Source organism: Schistocerca americana, chromosome 6 (genome assembly GCF_021461395.2).
Source record: "Schistocerca americana isolate TAMUIC-IGC-003095 chromosome 6, iqSchAmer2.1, whole genome shotgun sequence".
Lineage (NCBI taxonomy): Eukaryota > Metazoa > Arthropoda > Insecta > Orthoptera > Acrididae > Schistocerca > Schistocerca americana.
This window is the reverse complement of record NC_060124.1, coordinates 337,404,130-337,421,517: the sequence shown is the minus strand read 5'-3', so window position 1 is coordinate 337,421,517 and position 17,388 is coordinate 337,404,130. Positions and strand designations below refer to the sequence as shown.

The 17,388-nt window shown below is 48.0% G+C and overlaps 1 protein-coding gene across 1 annotated transcript in view; it reads left to right on the top strand.

Moving 5' to 3' along the window:
• Positions 1–17,388, top strand: part of LOC124620129 (odorant receptor Or2-like) — a 38,683-nt gene that overhangs the window by 11,055 nt on the left and 10,240 nt on the right. Inside the window, exon 2 of the mRNA XM_047146800.1 lies at positions 1,303–1,407. Within this exon, the coding sequence (XP_047002756.1) occupies positions 1,303–1,407 (105 nt within the window). The remainder of the gene's footprint in view (positions 1–1,302; positions 1,408–17,388) is intronic.

Sequence of the window (17,388 nt, the reverse complement as noted above, 5' to 3'; positions counted from 1 at the left end):
CATGTTCTTTCCTCTCATGTTCAGCACCATTCTCTGCTTCTCGATATTTTACTGGATTAGTGTACTTAAATTGATTACCTGCTCTTAACTGTAATTGTTTTGTGCAATGATAAGCTGTACTACTGTCAACAGAATCGGGTAAACATTCAAAAGAATCATTATGCACAAAACAGAGGCGGTTGATCTCTTCTTCACGTTAACTTAACAAATCTTCAAATTTTAAAACGACGTGTTGCGTGTTGATCCAAGATTGCTAGATTAATTTCTGCACCATTAAAGTTCATTACTGCTTTGTACTGATCACGTGCGAGAGTTGTGACTACGGTTGTATGGTCGTTCTTTCGTTGTTTACTGATTTTTATCTGAGTATCCTTGAAATGTTTCGACCATTGGCATTCGGCTGTGTCCGCGAAGTGCACAGGCACTGTGTAGTCATCGGTATCTCGATCATTTTTGGCAGACAAATTTTTCATATTGGTGCATAGTTCCTCTATTTGTTGGGAGCTGTTACTTATTTGTTCTTTCTGTAATTCTGATCGTAAGTGTACGGTTTCGATTTTTTCGGAAATTTCTTTGACATTCTCTTGTAATTATGCGATCTGCTCTTTTTCTTCGGTAACTATTTCGTAGGCCTCGTTAATTTTCGCGATGTCTGTTTTCGTGTATTTTTAATTTGCTCAATGTCGGTTTCCAAAACGTGTAATCGGTTTGTAATACCGTTAAAAATTGGTGGAAAACCCTTTTTCATTTCTTCCGAGTTTGGTTAATAAACATTGTATTATGTCTTGTGTCTGTTTAAACTGGTCATTGATTTGTTCTTGTGAATGTTCACCGTCTTCCCTCAACAGTTGAAACTGTACCACCATAAACCGCAATTACAACACACAAACACATTTGAGAATTGGCCAGTTTCTCAATTTTTTCATCTATGGTGGCATTTCTGAACACTCTCTTGCAAATCACCTTCAAAAGAAGAACAGCCACGTTACAAATCAGTAACACATTTCTGCAATTTTGAGGAGGAGCATACACAATATAAAATCACTACAAGTTTTTATGCGTTCCCGTTGGTTATAAACCACCCAAAAATTTCTTTGCTGCATGTATTTTCTTTTTTACTTATCTGAATGCAACATAAAGACACAATCATTTTGAAGGGATACTATAGCTTGATGGTACTTCAGACAAAAAGCTACAGCTTTCTTTACTTTTCGTTGTTCACTGTACTTATACCATCATAATGTGCAAAGATGATGAAACGTCGTTTCAGCCTGTGTAGCATTTCGTATTATGGTGTTCCAGAGTGCGGATGGTATGCAGCAGGTCGGGAAGTTCGGCTGTTACTTGTCTACTATGCTGGCTGAGCTCTTCATTTACTGCTGGTTTGGGGACGACCTTATTACAGAAGTGAGTAAACCACAGAAAATAATCTGACCTGCGAAATCACACAGCTTTAATTCATCACCTAACTTCGTTTCCGAATACATTCTAGTCCATTGAGGGGAGCATGTTATGGAATGCAAGAAAATGCATATCTTACACTTCGAGTAATTCATTTTCGTATGGAGCATTTGAGTTCATCCGACGTTTTAAAAATAATTAAAACTATACAGATTCCTGCTTAAAATATTTTCGATAGAGTGAGTCAACTAGAAAACAAAAAACTATATCTAAGTTGCGACAAATTCATTTTACTGTCAGAAAAATATCTATCTCTTAATCAACTACTATTCACAATCACTATAGCCAACGTAGCTAGTATGGATATCATGTAAAAGCGGAACAATGATAAATGTGTCTGGTCGATTGCACGGGGGAATTGGAGACTACATTATTTTAACGCGATTATGTTTTATGACACTATTAAACAATAATTACTTCTGGATAGAGATGACACTTAGGAGGCTTTTGTCACTGAGTTTCACGAACCATATTAGCAATAAACTTTTGATGATGTGTGAGTCTTTTGTCCAACAACTGTAGAGTTCCTCCATGTATTTTCACTCTCTTGAATCTATTTCATATATTCCTCACGGACCTTATCAATGAGCAGAATGGATGAAGTCTTCAAAATGTAATAGATTTAAATTATTCCTAAAAGAAATGAACTGCCATGAGCCAGAACAATAATTTCCACCGATAACTTAACTAACACTTTTAAGCTGTGGCTGATTTGTTTACTCCTTAGTTCAAGTAAGTCACGTTGAGAAGCGATTTGTGATAATATTTTTCCCTGTCTTGTGTTAAATTTGAAAGTGTTACAGTTTTTGTCTAGGTAGAGCATGCTGTTGCGATACATTGTAACTAATTAGTAACGTAATAATGAAAATTCATTGAGGAATTTACACACGCTTTACGTATATAACACTGACATACAGTTTTAATTAAAAATAATTATGTGCATAACTCAGTGATCTGCCCGTATAATAGCGCACGTCAGCATGCCGCATCTGGGATCTGGGGAGCTGCGCCGGCGCTTGGTCGAATGTACCCGGCGGATTATCGACAAAGGTGGCAGATTAACGTCGAAGGCCGGTGTAACAGCCGACCTGGATGGCTGCACTTATGAGGGACAGTGAAATGGCAACCAAACATCAGCCACAACGGGACCATGGAATGATTCCATTCAGGAGTACCCACCCGCTGTAAGACATTTATCCAACTGGGAGATGAGACGATCAACTCCAGTTCTGTAGAACGCAGTCGGTCGCTGACGGATCCAGAACGGCACTCGCCTTACTCTTCCTCGTCCGACCGAAGCCGACGTCCATGCATGTCTTTCTTCTGGTTTCCAAAGATGAGAAAATCGCACGTTGAAAGATCTTGGTTGTACGGAGAACACTGCGCGGTTTTCCAACCAACTCGCTGAGGTGTAGCGTTCGTCCTTTGAAAGTAACAAGTTGATTCTTTCCGACAACATGCATGATCGTTTGGCTTTATGGCGCGTCGCAGATTCTGCAAAGTGCTTCGCAGCGCTGCCCCACTGAATGTAGTTCCACACTTGAGAAACTCGACGAGAACATGAAGCATCATGTTGCACAGTATAGGCTCCTGCCCCAACACTCTATCTATCTATCTATCTCTCTCTCTCTCTCTCTCTCTCTCTCTCTCACACACACACACACACACACACACACTTACACACACTGCCAATCACACGAAGGCAATGCTTCAACTATTTGGTTGGGAAACACTCGTAGATACTCTGTACAGTTCATTCATTTCCAGGTGAGTTAAAACTAAGATCTTTACAATGTCGAATTGAAAAAAAGTCATGGGATACACCTACTTTTGCCCGTCGAAATGCAGCAACACGACGTGGCATGGACCTCAGAGTTCACTGGAAGTCTCCTGTAGAATTGTTGAGCCATACATAACTGGGAAATTGTTGTCAGTGCAGAGTTTTGTACACGAAATCGTCTCTCGATTACGTCCCATGCCGGGAGATCTCGGTGGCCACACCATAAACTCTAACTGTCCAGAATGTTCCTCAAACCAATCGCAAACAACTGTGGATTGTTAACAGGGTGCATTGTATAATGCTCGCCATATCGGTGTGTGTGTATGTGTGTTTGAGGTTTACGGGCGCTAAACAGCGGGTCATCAGCGCCCAAACGCATAAAAACAGGAACACATGCAGTGAAGGGGCTAAGACGAACAGCGAACAAGGGGAACAGCTAAAAGACACAGACCTGACGCAGTTCCAAATCCTCACATACAGAGGCAAAACAAGAGGAGAAGGAGTGCACTAAAAAAGGAAAGGAAACACAAGGAAGGGAGGACAGAAACCGAAGGGAAACAAGGAGGCATTCGTGACTGGCGGACCTCTGATCTAAAATCTGGGTGAGCCACTCATCCAGCAGCACATTAAAACCCTCTCCCTAAAATCCGCGGCAACAAATTGGACAGGACACAAAACCGTAAAACCTTAACCACAGACGTTGCGTCGTGTTTCAAAATAGAGGGCAAATCCTGTGGCAAAGAAACCACCGCCCTCTGGTCAGAGAATAAAAGACAGTCAAGTAAAATGTGGCGGACAGTAATCTGGACGCCACAAGCACTGCAGATGGGGGGATCCTCCCGCCGGAGTAAAAAACCCTGTGTGAAGGGACTGTGCCCGATGCGGTGGCGAGTGAGGAGAACCTCATCCCGCCTGCATGACTGGTAGGACGTACGCCATGGCCGCGTGGTGGCCTTGACCAGACGAAGCTTATTTTCACCGACTGCCAGCCACTCCTCTTCCCACTGACGCATAACGCGAAAACGCAGGAGGGAGGTAACAGCATGGAGGGGGACGGCACAGTCAACAACGTGAGGGAGGGAATATGCATCTTTGGCAGCCACATCCGCCAGTTCGTTTCCCCTAATACCCACGTGCCCCGGCACCCAGCAGAAGGAAACCTCCTTCCCCTGCCGCTGCAGGTGGAGTAGGGCATCATGGATGTTCTGGACGACCGTATCCGCTGGGTACAAGTGTTGCATGGTCTGAAGGGCACTCAGGGAGTCAGAACAGATGAGGAACTTACGACTGGGAACACATCTCATCTGCTCCAATGCCCGCAAGATCGCAAACAATTCGGCATCAAAGATGGTAAACGCCGCAGGAAGCCGTAACTTGACGAGTCGATCAGGGAAAACAACAGCACAACCAACAGAGTCCCCCTGTTTAGAGCCATCCGTAAATACTGGTACATGGTCGGGATGCTGGTTTAAAATATCATAAAATAAGGAGGTAAAAACAAACGCAGGAGTGCAGCTCCTCCGGTACTCCGACAAGTCTAAAAGGACGCTGGGCCTCTCGAGCAACCAGGGAGGTAGGCGAGTAAAACCTTGTCGTTGGGGGGCCACACGCTCCACACCAAGGGACTCAAGCAAATGCTTGGCACAAATCCCAAATGGTCTCGTTGCCCTGGGACGACTGGAATAGAGACGTTCCATAGGCGGTCGGGCAACGGTAGGGTACGAAGGGGAGGTAGGACAGGCAAGGAATTGACACACCCGTCGCACCATGAGGAGTTTCCGCCGGATGGCGAGCGGCGGTTCCCCTGCCTCAGCACACAAGCTGGGGATGGGACTGGTACGGAAGGCACCAGTGGCCAGCCTGATACCCTCATGGTGTACTGCGTCAAGTATCTTCAGATACGAAGGCCTTGCTGACCCATACACGGTGCAACCATAGTCAAGACGCGATCGGACGAAAGCCCTATAAAACTGCAGCAGACACGCCCCAACTGCTCCGCAGGACCGATGGCTCAGACACTTCAAAATATTCAGTGCCTTCAGGGCCCGCACCTTGAGGACTTTAAGGTGAGGCAACCACGACAGTTTGGAATCAAAAGTGAGGCCCAGGAACCGCACAGTGTCGCTAAAAGGAAGAATGGTGTCCCGCAGACGCAATTCAGGGGAGGTAAAAAGACGTCGAGAACGATTAAAATGAACACACACGCATTTGTCTGCAGAAAAGGTAAAACCCGTCTTCGCAGTCCATGCCTCTAATCGCTGTATCGTAAGCTGCAACTGCCGACTAGCAGTGACAAGACTGGAGGAAGAACAGAAAACAGCAAAATCGTCCACAAACAAGGAGCATTGGGCAGGACTCCGGATAGTGGACGTGATACTGTTAATGGCGACGGCAAAGAGGGTGACACTTAAAACGCTTCCCTGGGGAACACCATTCTCCTGCACATACAAATCAGATAGCACATTACCAACCCTATATCGAAAGAGGCGGTGGGAAAGAAAGGACCGAATGAAGATGGGGAGACGGCCACGAAAGCCCCACTCATGGAGTTGATTGAGGATATGGCGGCGCCAAGTAGTGTCATACGCCTTATGAATGTCAAAGAATACACCTAGACAATGCTCGTTACGCAGGAAGGCCTGTTGGATGGCCGCCTCAAGCAGGGTCAAGTTGTCTATAGTTGAACGACATCTCCGAAAGCCACACTGAGAAGGGCTAAGGAGCTGCCTGGTCTCGAGCAGCCAAACCAGGCGACGGTTGACCGTGCGTTCCAACGTCTTCCCGACACAGCTCGTCAAAGCAATACTCCGATAACTACTGGGATGCATTCGGTCCTTCCCCGGTTTTAGGAGGGGAATCAAAATCGCCTCCCGCCACGAGTCGGGGTACGTGCCGGATAACCATATCATATGAAAACAACTCAGAAGAACTTCCTTGGAAGGCAGTAACAAGTGCTGCAGCATGCTGTACCGGATTTGATCATGACCAGGCGCAGTATCATGAGCCACAGACAGCGCCGTATCCAGTTCCCACATTGTGAAGGGGCAGTTGTAGGGCTCAGAATTGGGAGACCGGAAGTCCAAGGGACCCCTCTCGATGGCAGTGCGGTAGCGGCAGAAATCTGGATCACAGGTAATCGTGGCGGTAGATGCCGCAAAATGCATGGCCAGTGTCTGGGCAATGTCTCTCGGCGCCGTGAGAAGACTTCCCTGATGCAGCAATGCCGTGACAGGTAGTTGGCTGCGTTTCCGGAAATCCTCCTGATGGCTTCCCATACTTTCGTAGAATTAGTGGAGCGGGAGATGGAGTTCAAGAACGAATGCCATGACCGTCGTTTGCTCTCTTTAATCACGCGCCGCGCTTTGGCCCTTGCCACCCGAAAGGCCGCAAGATTGTCAGCTGAGGGACGGCACTTGAAGCGGCGCAGAGCTGCACGGCGGGCTCGGATGGCTGAGCGGCACTCAGTGGTCCACCAAGGGACAGGACGCCTCTTGGGATGACCGGATGACCGTGGGATTGACAATTCAGCAGAATGGGAGATCACGGCTGTAACATGGTCTACCCATTCGTGGACGCTGGCACGGTGTTCCAAAACAGCCAATTCGCTGAAAAGTGTCCAGTCAGCTCGGCAGAGGTGCCACCGGGGCGGCACTGGTAATGCCATAGCCTCATCCAGGAGGAGAATCCAAAGAGGGAAGTGGTCACTAGAATGGAGGTCAGCAGCAACCGCCCACACAGCAGAATCCGCTAGTGCTGGAGAGCAAAAGGAAAGGTCAATAGCTGTTGACGATCCAGAAGCAGTACAGAAATGAGTGGGAGCACCAGAGTTGAGGATGCACAGTTCGTCAGACATCATGAGGCTTTCCAGAATGCGACCCCTGGAGCAAGTAGTCGAAGAGCCACATAAAACATTATGAGAATTAAAGTCCCCCAGAAGAAGAAATGGGCGGGGGAGTTGGCTAATAAGGTCTGCGAGAGCCTCAGTGTCTATCGCATCCTGAGGTGGTAAGTAAAGTGAACAGACTGTGAGCCTCCAACCCACAAGAAGGTCAACTGCGTTTGCAAGTCTGTAACGAGAGGGAGCTCAGATGAGGGGTGCATGTCACGGACAAAAACCGCAACACCACCCTTTGCCCTTTCCCTCGTCAGATCATCTTTCCGATAGACGGTATAGCCCTGTAAAGAAGGACCATCAGTGGCCCGAAAATGTGTCTCTTGGAGACATAAGCACAAAGGGCACCCTCGTACAAGGAGCTGTAATTCGGCCACAAGCGTCCTGAACCCATTCAGGTTCCACTGTAATATGGGAGCCAGTGATCAGGGGGGCTGAACTCTCACCCTGCCTCTGTGCTTTGGAGGAGAGCCCGTACTGGCCGGAGATTTATTCCTGGGGCGAGAAGATCGCCCCCGGTCGACGTCAATGTCCATCAGCTCCGATGACGACCCACGGGAGACGTCAGACAGTACGATGGCCTCGTCATCGGACCGACTCCGACTAGTCTCCGCAGGTGGCAAAACCTTCAGCTTCGGCGTTTTTGTCTTGGGGGGCTTAGAATGCAGACCCTTGTCAACAGGTGGAGCATTACTCGCCTGGGCAGAAGGCCCCATATGGGGAGAGGGAGGAAGTACCCCAATGTCAGCAACCACAGCCTTCTCCGACGTTGCGGGGAGAGCCGCAGGTTGCAAAACAACCGCAGCAGCACAAGTGCACTGGCAAACGCAGGTATCAGTGCTAACACTAGCAACCTCCGTTTGCGTAGCAACAGTGGCCATTTGTACCGGTTTTTTCAGAGCGGAAGCGAAAGATGCAGTAAACACAGGAGGTTGCATGGCCTTAAAGAGCTTCTTGGCCTCACCATAGGGGATGCGCTTAGATGTTTTAATCTCCTGTATCTTCCGTTCGTCGAGATAGATGGGGCAGACCCAGCTCCAGACAGGGTGACTCCCAGAGCAATTCACGCACTTCACAGGCGATGAACAATCAGCTCCTTCATGGGCAGGCTGACCACATTTACCACAAGTGGCTATCCCATTTCACCCCAACGTAGTATGCCCAAAGCGCTGACATTTAAAGCAGCACATTGGGTTGGGGAAATATGGCCTTACTGGCAAACGTAAGAACCCCGCTTTAACATGCTATGGGAGTCGTGGGCAACTGAACGTGAGAATAAACGAGTCGGATTTGACTAGGTCCCCATCGACTCGTTTCATAATATGCTGCACGTCAACAATACCTTCATCAGCCCATTCAGATTTTAAGTCGTCTATGGGGATATCCACCAAGTCCCTACATGTCACAACACCCTTACTGTAAGTCAGAGTGGAGTGGAGCTCGGTCTCGATAGCGTACTCACCGAGACAGGTTGCTTTCCGAAGAGAAGCGACTTGACGGGAACTAGATGTCTCAACTAACAGAGTCCCATTGCGCAGTCGCTTCACAGATTTAAGTGTTCCTGCAAGTCCCTCAAGACCCTTGTGGATGTAAAAGGGAGAAACACTCTCAAAGCTACCCTCCTTCCGTTTAATAATCAAAAACACATTCTGATTATCAGCATGTGCTCTGTCACGACAGTCTGACAAATCTCGATCAACACTAGGCGCTGGAGGACTCGCAGCACGAAGTCGCTTCTTCGATGGGGTGTGTTTTCCTACCAGTGGCCCACCCAAGCCACTAGTAGGGGGAAATGTAGAGGTCGAAGGGTCCATCGCGGTCCCACGAGCAGGTAGGGAACTAAAGGTCCACTCAGACAGAGCCCCACGTGCCTGAGTAAGCCTTATCCAATTGGGGTGCGGCAGGTGCCCCAGAGGTTGCCCGCTTGCGACTGTTCCACCTCAACAGCCATGCATCTCATAGGCGCGGGGCACACCGGAAGATTGAGGGGTTTCTATAGAGGTCGGCCTTCCTCGCAATCCAGGCGGTCAAGCCAAGATTACCATTCCCCGCAGCACACAACATTCCACCGCCGCGCCATACGGTGGTCGCTGAAGCATGTCCGGGGGTTACGGTGACAGGAGACTGGCGGCGCCGACCAGTCCCCAGCTCAGGACCCCGGGGTCGCCAAGCCCGTACTCAGCAAATGAATGCTGAGGCCCTGGGGGCGTCGCCATATCGTTGATATTCCTATATGCGCACTCCAATATACGAAGCTTGTTAGCACTTGATGTAGAGTATTGGGTTGGCGTCATTAAATTGTATTGTAGTAGTTTCTGCTCCTGCTGGCTGGTTCACTGTTGTATGTTGATGTTAATGTTGGCTGTATATGTATTCGTCTAGGGGTAAAAAGATGAGGTCCCGTGTTGTTGATGTGCTTCATGATAAATAATGAACGACAGCATAACTGAACTTCAACTATTTATTGGCACGGTAGCCGTCTTAGCTCCGCTGACCACCCAAAGACGTTGTCACAGTACAGAGTAACACTTCTTTTACAACATCTTTGCATTGTTTTTCCACATAAGACAATAACATACACACTTTACAAAAGTTCTGTCAAGTCTGAGCTGACGAGGCTTCTTGCTGCTTGTATTTACAACCTCGTCGAAGAACTACTTAGAAGAGATGTGGTTTATAAGTCAGGCATCCATCTGTTATCGTAATTTGTGCCAAAATGTTATTAATTTACATCGAGTGACATAATTTAACAGGTCATTAAAATGACAGACAGATTTGTCAACTTGTCAGAACAATTCGTTATTGCAAAAAGGCCGTTTTTCAAAGGTACATCTATTGACGTCTCTCATTTGCATACATAAGTAAATAACGTGCATTATTAAAAGCTACAGTGGTTCTCGTTTACAATAGATGTGTTTACGTGAATAGTGAGTGAAAACAGTCCTTGTGAATAAATAGTTTTCACTGGGTAGTTTTTCTTTAAGGAGATCCAAAATACGTAAGTTGACCACTATTATTCGTATTTCATATTAATGATTTCAGTTGACTATAGTGTTTTTACATAATTACATCTGCTGTATCAGTGTTCAAGTGATGTTAACTTTTGCGTGGGTCAGTTATTAATTATATTTTAATGGGTGACTGTTTATGTAGACATGTTATGCAATCATTGCTAACATACAAAATTACTTTTTTATTATCATAATAGCTAGTCACACTGATTGAATTAGGAGGGTATCGCATACTTCGTTATAATAAAGCCTTTAATAGGTTCCGTTACAATTGTTAACCATAAAAATAGTGATTTGGGAACATGAAATTCATGAATGACTACCAATTATCTGTAAGTAGCCGAACATTTCCAGTCGATGATAGGTTCAGTTGGACCAGACGACCCAGTCTATTCCATACAAAAACCATTGAAAACCGTTGTGGGCCCACCGCTAGATTGCACAGTGCTCTGTTGAAAACTTGGGCCACGTCTTCGTGTGGTCTGTGCCACTCTAGAAACCCACCATCAGTTCTAACAAACTGAAATCGGGACTCATCTTACCAGATCAAGGTTTTCCATCGTGCAGGGTCCAAGCAATATGGTCACGAACACAGGAAAGACGCAGCAGCCGATATCGTGCTGTCAGCGAGGGTGCTAGCATTGAGTCTTCTACTGCCATGGCCCATTAACGCCAAATTTCGTGCCTCTGTTCTACAGATCCGTCGTAATCCAACATAGATTTTTGGTGTTGTTTCACGTAGTGTTACTCACCTATTGTCAGTGACTACTCTACGGAAACGCCGCTGCTCTCGGTCGTTAAGTGAAGGCTGTGGGCCACTGCATTGTCCGTGCTGAGAGTTAATGCCTGATATTTGCTATTCTCAGCACACGTTTGACCCTGTGTATCCCAGAATACTGAATTATGTAACGATTTTCAAAACTGAATGTCCCACGCTTCTCGATCCAACTTCTACTCCGCGTTCAAAGTCTCTTAATTCACGTCGTGCGGCTATAAACACATCGGAAATATTTTCACATTAATCATCTGAGTAAAAATACAGCAATGCCAATGCACTACAGTTTTATACTCTGTGTATTGGATACTACCGCCATCTGCATGTGTGCATATCGCTGTCCCATGACATTAGTCACTTCGGTGTATGATGGAAAGATTTTCTTCAGCACTTATGGATACTCTGAGGTTCGAGAACATTTTCCCCCAAAAAATACACACCAAACACGTCATAAAAGGTTTTGCATCACCTGAGTTCTGAGAGTTCCGGAACATGTACAAAAAATTCGAATAGAGATAAACATAAACATCGTTTCCGCCATTTTTATTGCTCATGAAAACCACTCATTGCATGTTGTACTACCTTACAGCGAAACCTTCAGAGGTGGCGCTCCAGACTGCTGTACACACCTGTACCTCTAATACCCAGTAGCACGTCCTCTTGCATTGATGCGTCCTCTTGCATCCTGAAGGATGTCATTCACAAGATGTGCACGATGGGGGGCGAGTGGTTGTCCCTGAAGACGAATGCCTCGCCAATATGCTGCCGATATGGTTGCCCTATCTGTCGGCCGAGGGCATTCACGAATCGTACAGCTGTTACGGCTCTTTTCATGACCACCAGCGGCGTACTTCGGCCCCACATAATGCCACCCTAAAACAGCAGGGAACCTCCACCTTGCTGCACTCGCTGGACAGTATGTGTAAGGCCTTCAACCTGACCGGTTACCTCCAAACATGTCTCCAACAACTGTCTGGTTGAAGGCACATGCGATGCTCATCGGTGAAGAGAACGTGATGCCAATCCTGAGTGGTCCATTCGGCATGTTGTTGGGTCCATCAGTACCGCGATGCATGGTGTCATGGTTGAAAAGATGCACCTCGCCATGGACATCGGGAGTGAAGTTGCACATCATCAAGCCTATTGCGCACAATTTTGGTCGTAACACGACGTCCCGTGGCTGCACGAAAAGCATTATTCAACATGGTGGCATTCCTGTCAGGGTTCCTCCGAGCCATAATCCGTAGGTAGCGGTCATCCACTGCAGTAGTAGCCCTTGGGCGGCCTGAGGGAGGCATGTCATCAACAGTTGCTGTCTCTCTGTGTCACCTCCATGTCCGAACTACATCTCTTTGGTTCACTCCGAGACGCGTGGACACTTCCCTTGTTGAGAGCCCTTCCTGCAAAAAGTAACAAAGCGGACACGATAGAACCGCGATATTGACCGTCTAGGCATGGTTGAACTACAGAAAGAGGAGCCATGTACATCCTTCCTGGTGGAATGACTCGAACTGATCGCCTCTGACTCCCTCCGTCTAATAGGCGCTGCTCATACATCGTTGTTTACATCTTTGGGATGTTATAGTGGCAACTCTGAACACCAAAGGGACAGTGTCTGTGATAAAATATCCACAATCAAAGTCTATCTTCAGGAGTTCTGGGAACTGAGGTGATGCAAAACTTTCTTTGATGTGTGTATTTTGCGCCCATACGACCCGTTGCCTCCTTTAGAAGTAAGATGACTTTCCTTGGTTTCTTGATAAGATCTTTAAAAGCAAACATGTGTGTGGTCGTTTCAAAAGTGAAGTGTACAGCAGTCCCGTTGATACATGTAGAGAAATGAAGCAGCGAATTGTACAGTGTCGTCAAGATTTACAACATGATCTGGGTGTTTTTGTAGATTTTGTGATTCACTACAGAAACGAATGCAGTAGTGCCTAGAAATGTAAGGATGACTTGTGGAAACATCTTTTAACAGGCACGAGTATAAATTAATGCTATGTCTACAACTTTGTTTCCACAGTTTTTGGTCTAAGTTCGAGACTTTGTTGTGATAAACTTACAAACGATGTACGATTAAAGGTACTGTCCATCGACGGCCATTACTTTCTCACGTCAGCATACGAATCGCGTGGCGGAAGAACTGGGCGTCTATTGAGAACATCCATGAATAGACCCCTTTGTGCACTTGTTCATATGACAGGAGGTGCTGTTCAGCCAGGCCGTATGCCATTGACCGAAGAAAGTGGTAGTCACAGGGAGCAGTGTCTGTAGAATACGGTGGGTGCTGTAGTAGGACTTCCCATTCCAAAATTTCCAAGTGCGATTTTACGGATTTAGTGGAATGGGGTCAAGCACTTTTATGCCGTAGAACACCTCTTCATGTCTGTCGCTGTACTGTGGCCGCTTATCTTCCAGTGCTCGCCGCAGTACTCGATAATGATCTGTCGTGATTGCTTCCATCAATTTCACTAACTTCGACAATTTTCTCTCTGCCATCGCCATGCCGGTTTTCTGCGTCAAAATCAACGTTGTTGAAACGGTGCAATCATTCTTTGCAAAATAACTAATAGACGCCTTACCATACTCAGCATTTTGTGAGTCTCGGTCGCTGATTTCTTCATGCTACAACAGCAAAAAAAAGTATACTTCCAGCAAATGACGAAAATTAAGCTCTTAAGTTGACATATTTAACCAAGTATAACTTAATGATTCAATCACAAATCAATTTATAAGTACACTCCTGGAAATGGAAAAAAGAACACATTGACACCGGTGTGTCAGACCCACCATACTTGCTCCGGACACTGCGAGAGGGCTGTACAAGCAATGATCACACGCACGGCACAGCGGACACACCAGGAAGCGCGGTGTTGGCCGTCGAATGGCGCTAGCTGCGCAGCATTTGTGCACCGCCGCCGTCAGTGTCAGACAGTTTGCCGTGGCATACGCAGCTCCATCGCAGTCTTTAACACTGGTAGCATGCCGCGACAGCGTGGACGTGAACCGTATGTGCAGTTGACGGACTTTGAGCGAGGGCGTATAGTGGGCATGCGGGAGGCCGGGTGGACGTACCGCCGAATTGCTCAACACGTGGGGCGTGAGGTCTCCACAGTACATCGATGTTGTCGCCAGTGGTCGGCGGAAGGTGCACGTGCCCGTCGACCTGGGACCGGACCGCAGCGACGCACGGATGCACGCCAAGACCGTAGGATCCTACGCAGTGCCGTAGGGGACCGCACCGCCACTTCCCAGCAAATTAGGGACACTGTTGCTCCTGGGGTATCGGCGAGGACCATTCGCAACCGTCTCCATGAAGCTGGGCTACGGTCCCGCACACCGTTAGGCCGTCTTCCGCTCACGCCCCAACATCGTGCAGCCCGCCTCCAGTGGTGTCGCGACAGGCGTGAATGGTGGGACGAATGGAGACGTGTCGTTTTCAGCGATGAGAGTCGCTTCTGCCTTGGTGCCAATGAGGGTCGTATGCGTGTTTGGCGCCGTGCAGGTGAGCGCCACAATCAGGACTGCATACGACCGAGGCACACAGGGCCAACACCCGGCATCATGGTGTGGGGAGCGATCTCCTACACTGGCCGTACACCACTGGTGATCGTCGAGGGGACATTGAATAGTGCACGGTACATCCAAACCGTCATCGAACCCATCGTTCTACCATTCCTAGACCGGCAAGGGAGCTTGCCGTTCCAACAGGACAATGCACGTCCGCACGTATCCCGTGCCACCCAATGTGCTCTAGAAGGTGTAAGTCAACTACCCTGGCCAGCAAGATCTCCGGATCTGTCCCCCATTGAGCATGTTTGGGACTAGATGAAGCGTCGTCTCACGCGGTCTGCACGTCCAGCACGAACGCTGGTCCAACTGAGGCGCCAGGTGGAAATGGCATGGCAAGCCGTTCCACAGGACTACATCCAGCATCTCTACGATCGTCTCCATGGGAGAATAGCAGCCTGCATTGCTGCGAAAGGTGGATATACACTGTACTAGTGCCGACATTGTGCATGCTCTGTTGCCTGTGTCTATGTGCCTGTGGTTCTCTCAATGTGATCATGTGATGTATCTGACCCCAGGAATGTGTCAATAAAGTTTCCCCTTCCTGGGACAATGAATTCACGGTGTTCTTATTTCAATTTCCAGGAGTGTATAAGGCGGTATATTCACAAATCCCTAAGATTATTGTATGATATTTACGACCTACCACCTGCCCCACCTCTTCCCGCGACTGCCATCAAGTGCAAGATCGTGGAAGCAAGTTTGTGCATCTAATATACACTCCTGGAAATTGAAATAAGAACACCGTGAATTCATTGTACCAGGAAGAGGAAATTTTATTGACACATTCCTGGGGTCAGATACATCACATGATCACACTGACAGAACCACAGGTACATAGACACAGGCAACAGAGCATGCACAATGTCGGCACTAGTACAGTGTATATCCACCTTTCGCAGCAATGCAGGCTGCTATTCTCCCATGGAGACGATCGTAGAGATGCTGGATGTAGTCCTGTGGAACGGCTTGCCATGCCATTTCCACCTGGCGCCTCAGTTGGACCAGCGTTCGTGCTGGACGTGCAGACCGCGTGAGACGACGCTTCATCTAGTCCCAAACATGCTCAATGGGGGACAGATCCGGAGATCTTGCTGGCCAGGGCAGTTGACTTACACCTTCTAGAGCACGTTGGGTGGTACGGGATACATGCGGACGTGCATTGTCCTGTTGGAACAGCAAGTTCCCTTGCCGGTCTAGGAATGGTAGAACGATGGGTTCGATGACGGTTTGGATGTACCGTGCACTATTCAGTGTCCCCTCGACGATCATCAGTGGTGTACGGCCAGTGTAGGAGATCGCTCCCCTCACCACGACGCCGGGTGTTGGCCCTGTGTGCCTCGGTCGTATGCAGTCCTGATTGTGGCGCTCACCTGCACGGCGCCAACACGCATACGACCATCATTGGCACCAAGGCAGAAGCGACTCTCATCGCTGAAGACGACACGTCTCCATTCGTCCCTCCATTCACGCCTGTCGCGACACCACTGGAGGCGGGCTGCACGATGTTGGGGAGTGAGCGGAAGACGGCCTAACGGTGTGCGGGACCGTAGCCCAGCTTCATGGAGACGGTTGCGAATGGTCCTCGCCGATACCCCAGGAGCAACAGTGTCCCTAATTTGCTGGGAAGTGGCGGTGCGGTCCCCTACGGCACTGCGTAGGATCTTACGGTCTTGGCGTGCATCCGTGCGTCGCTGCGGTCCGGTCCCAGGTCGACGATCACGTGCACCTTCCGCCGACCACTGGCGACTACACGATGTACTGTGGAGACCTCACGCCCCACGTGTTGAGCAATTCGGCGGTACGTCCACCCAGCCTCCCGCATGCCCACTATCCGCCCTCGCTCAAAGTCCGTCAACTGCACATACGGTTCACGTCCACGCTGTCGCGGCATGCTACCAGTGTTAAAGACTGCGATGGAGCTGCGTATGCCACGGCAAACTGTCTGACACTGACGGCGGCGGTGCACAAATGCTACGCAGCTAGCGCCATTCGACGGCCAACACCGCGGTTCCTGGTGTGTCCGCTGTGCCGTGCGTGTGATCATTGCTTGTACAGCCCTCTCGCAGTGTCCGGAGCAAGTATGGTGGGTCTGACACACCGGTGTCAATGTGTTCTTTTTTCCATTTCCAGGAGTGTATATTAAGTAACGCGCTGAAGTAATACTGCACAACGTTTCTTGCTAAAGTAGCTCCTGATACTTTCTACCATTTAAATGAGAACTTAAGCTACTAATTAAATTTCCAGGACATTTGTACAAAACTAGTACTGTACACTGAAGTAACAAAAAATCATGGCACAACGATATACACATCTAGAGATGGCAGTAGTATCGCCTACACAGGGTACAATAGCGCAATGTATTGGCGGGTCTGTCATTTGTACTCGTGTGATTCATTTACAAAAGTTTCAGGCTTGATTGCGAGCGCACAACGGTAATTATAAAACTCTTAACGCAGACTGGTAGTTGTAGCAAGATGCATGGGACAATTTGTTTCGGAAGTTGTTAGGGAATTCAATATTACGAGATCCACGGTGCGAAGAGTGAGTCGAAGCTCTCAAATTTCAGGCATTACTTCTCACCATGGACACAGAGTAGGCGACGGCTTTCACTTGACGGCGAGAACAAGGGCGTATCCATAAAGTTGTTTGTGCTACCAGACAAGGAACAATGAGTGAAATAACTGCAGAAAACAATATGACGTAGGATGAATTTATCGCTTAGGTCAGCGAGGCTAAATTTGGCGTTAATGGACTACGGTAACAGACAATCTACGCGAATGCTCGCCAACATATCGGTAGGACCCTAGACCACAGGAAAACCATTGCCTGGCCAAATGAGTCCATATTTCGTTGGTAAGAGCTGATGGTAGGATCAAATTGTGGTGCAGACCGCATG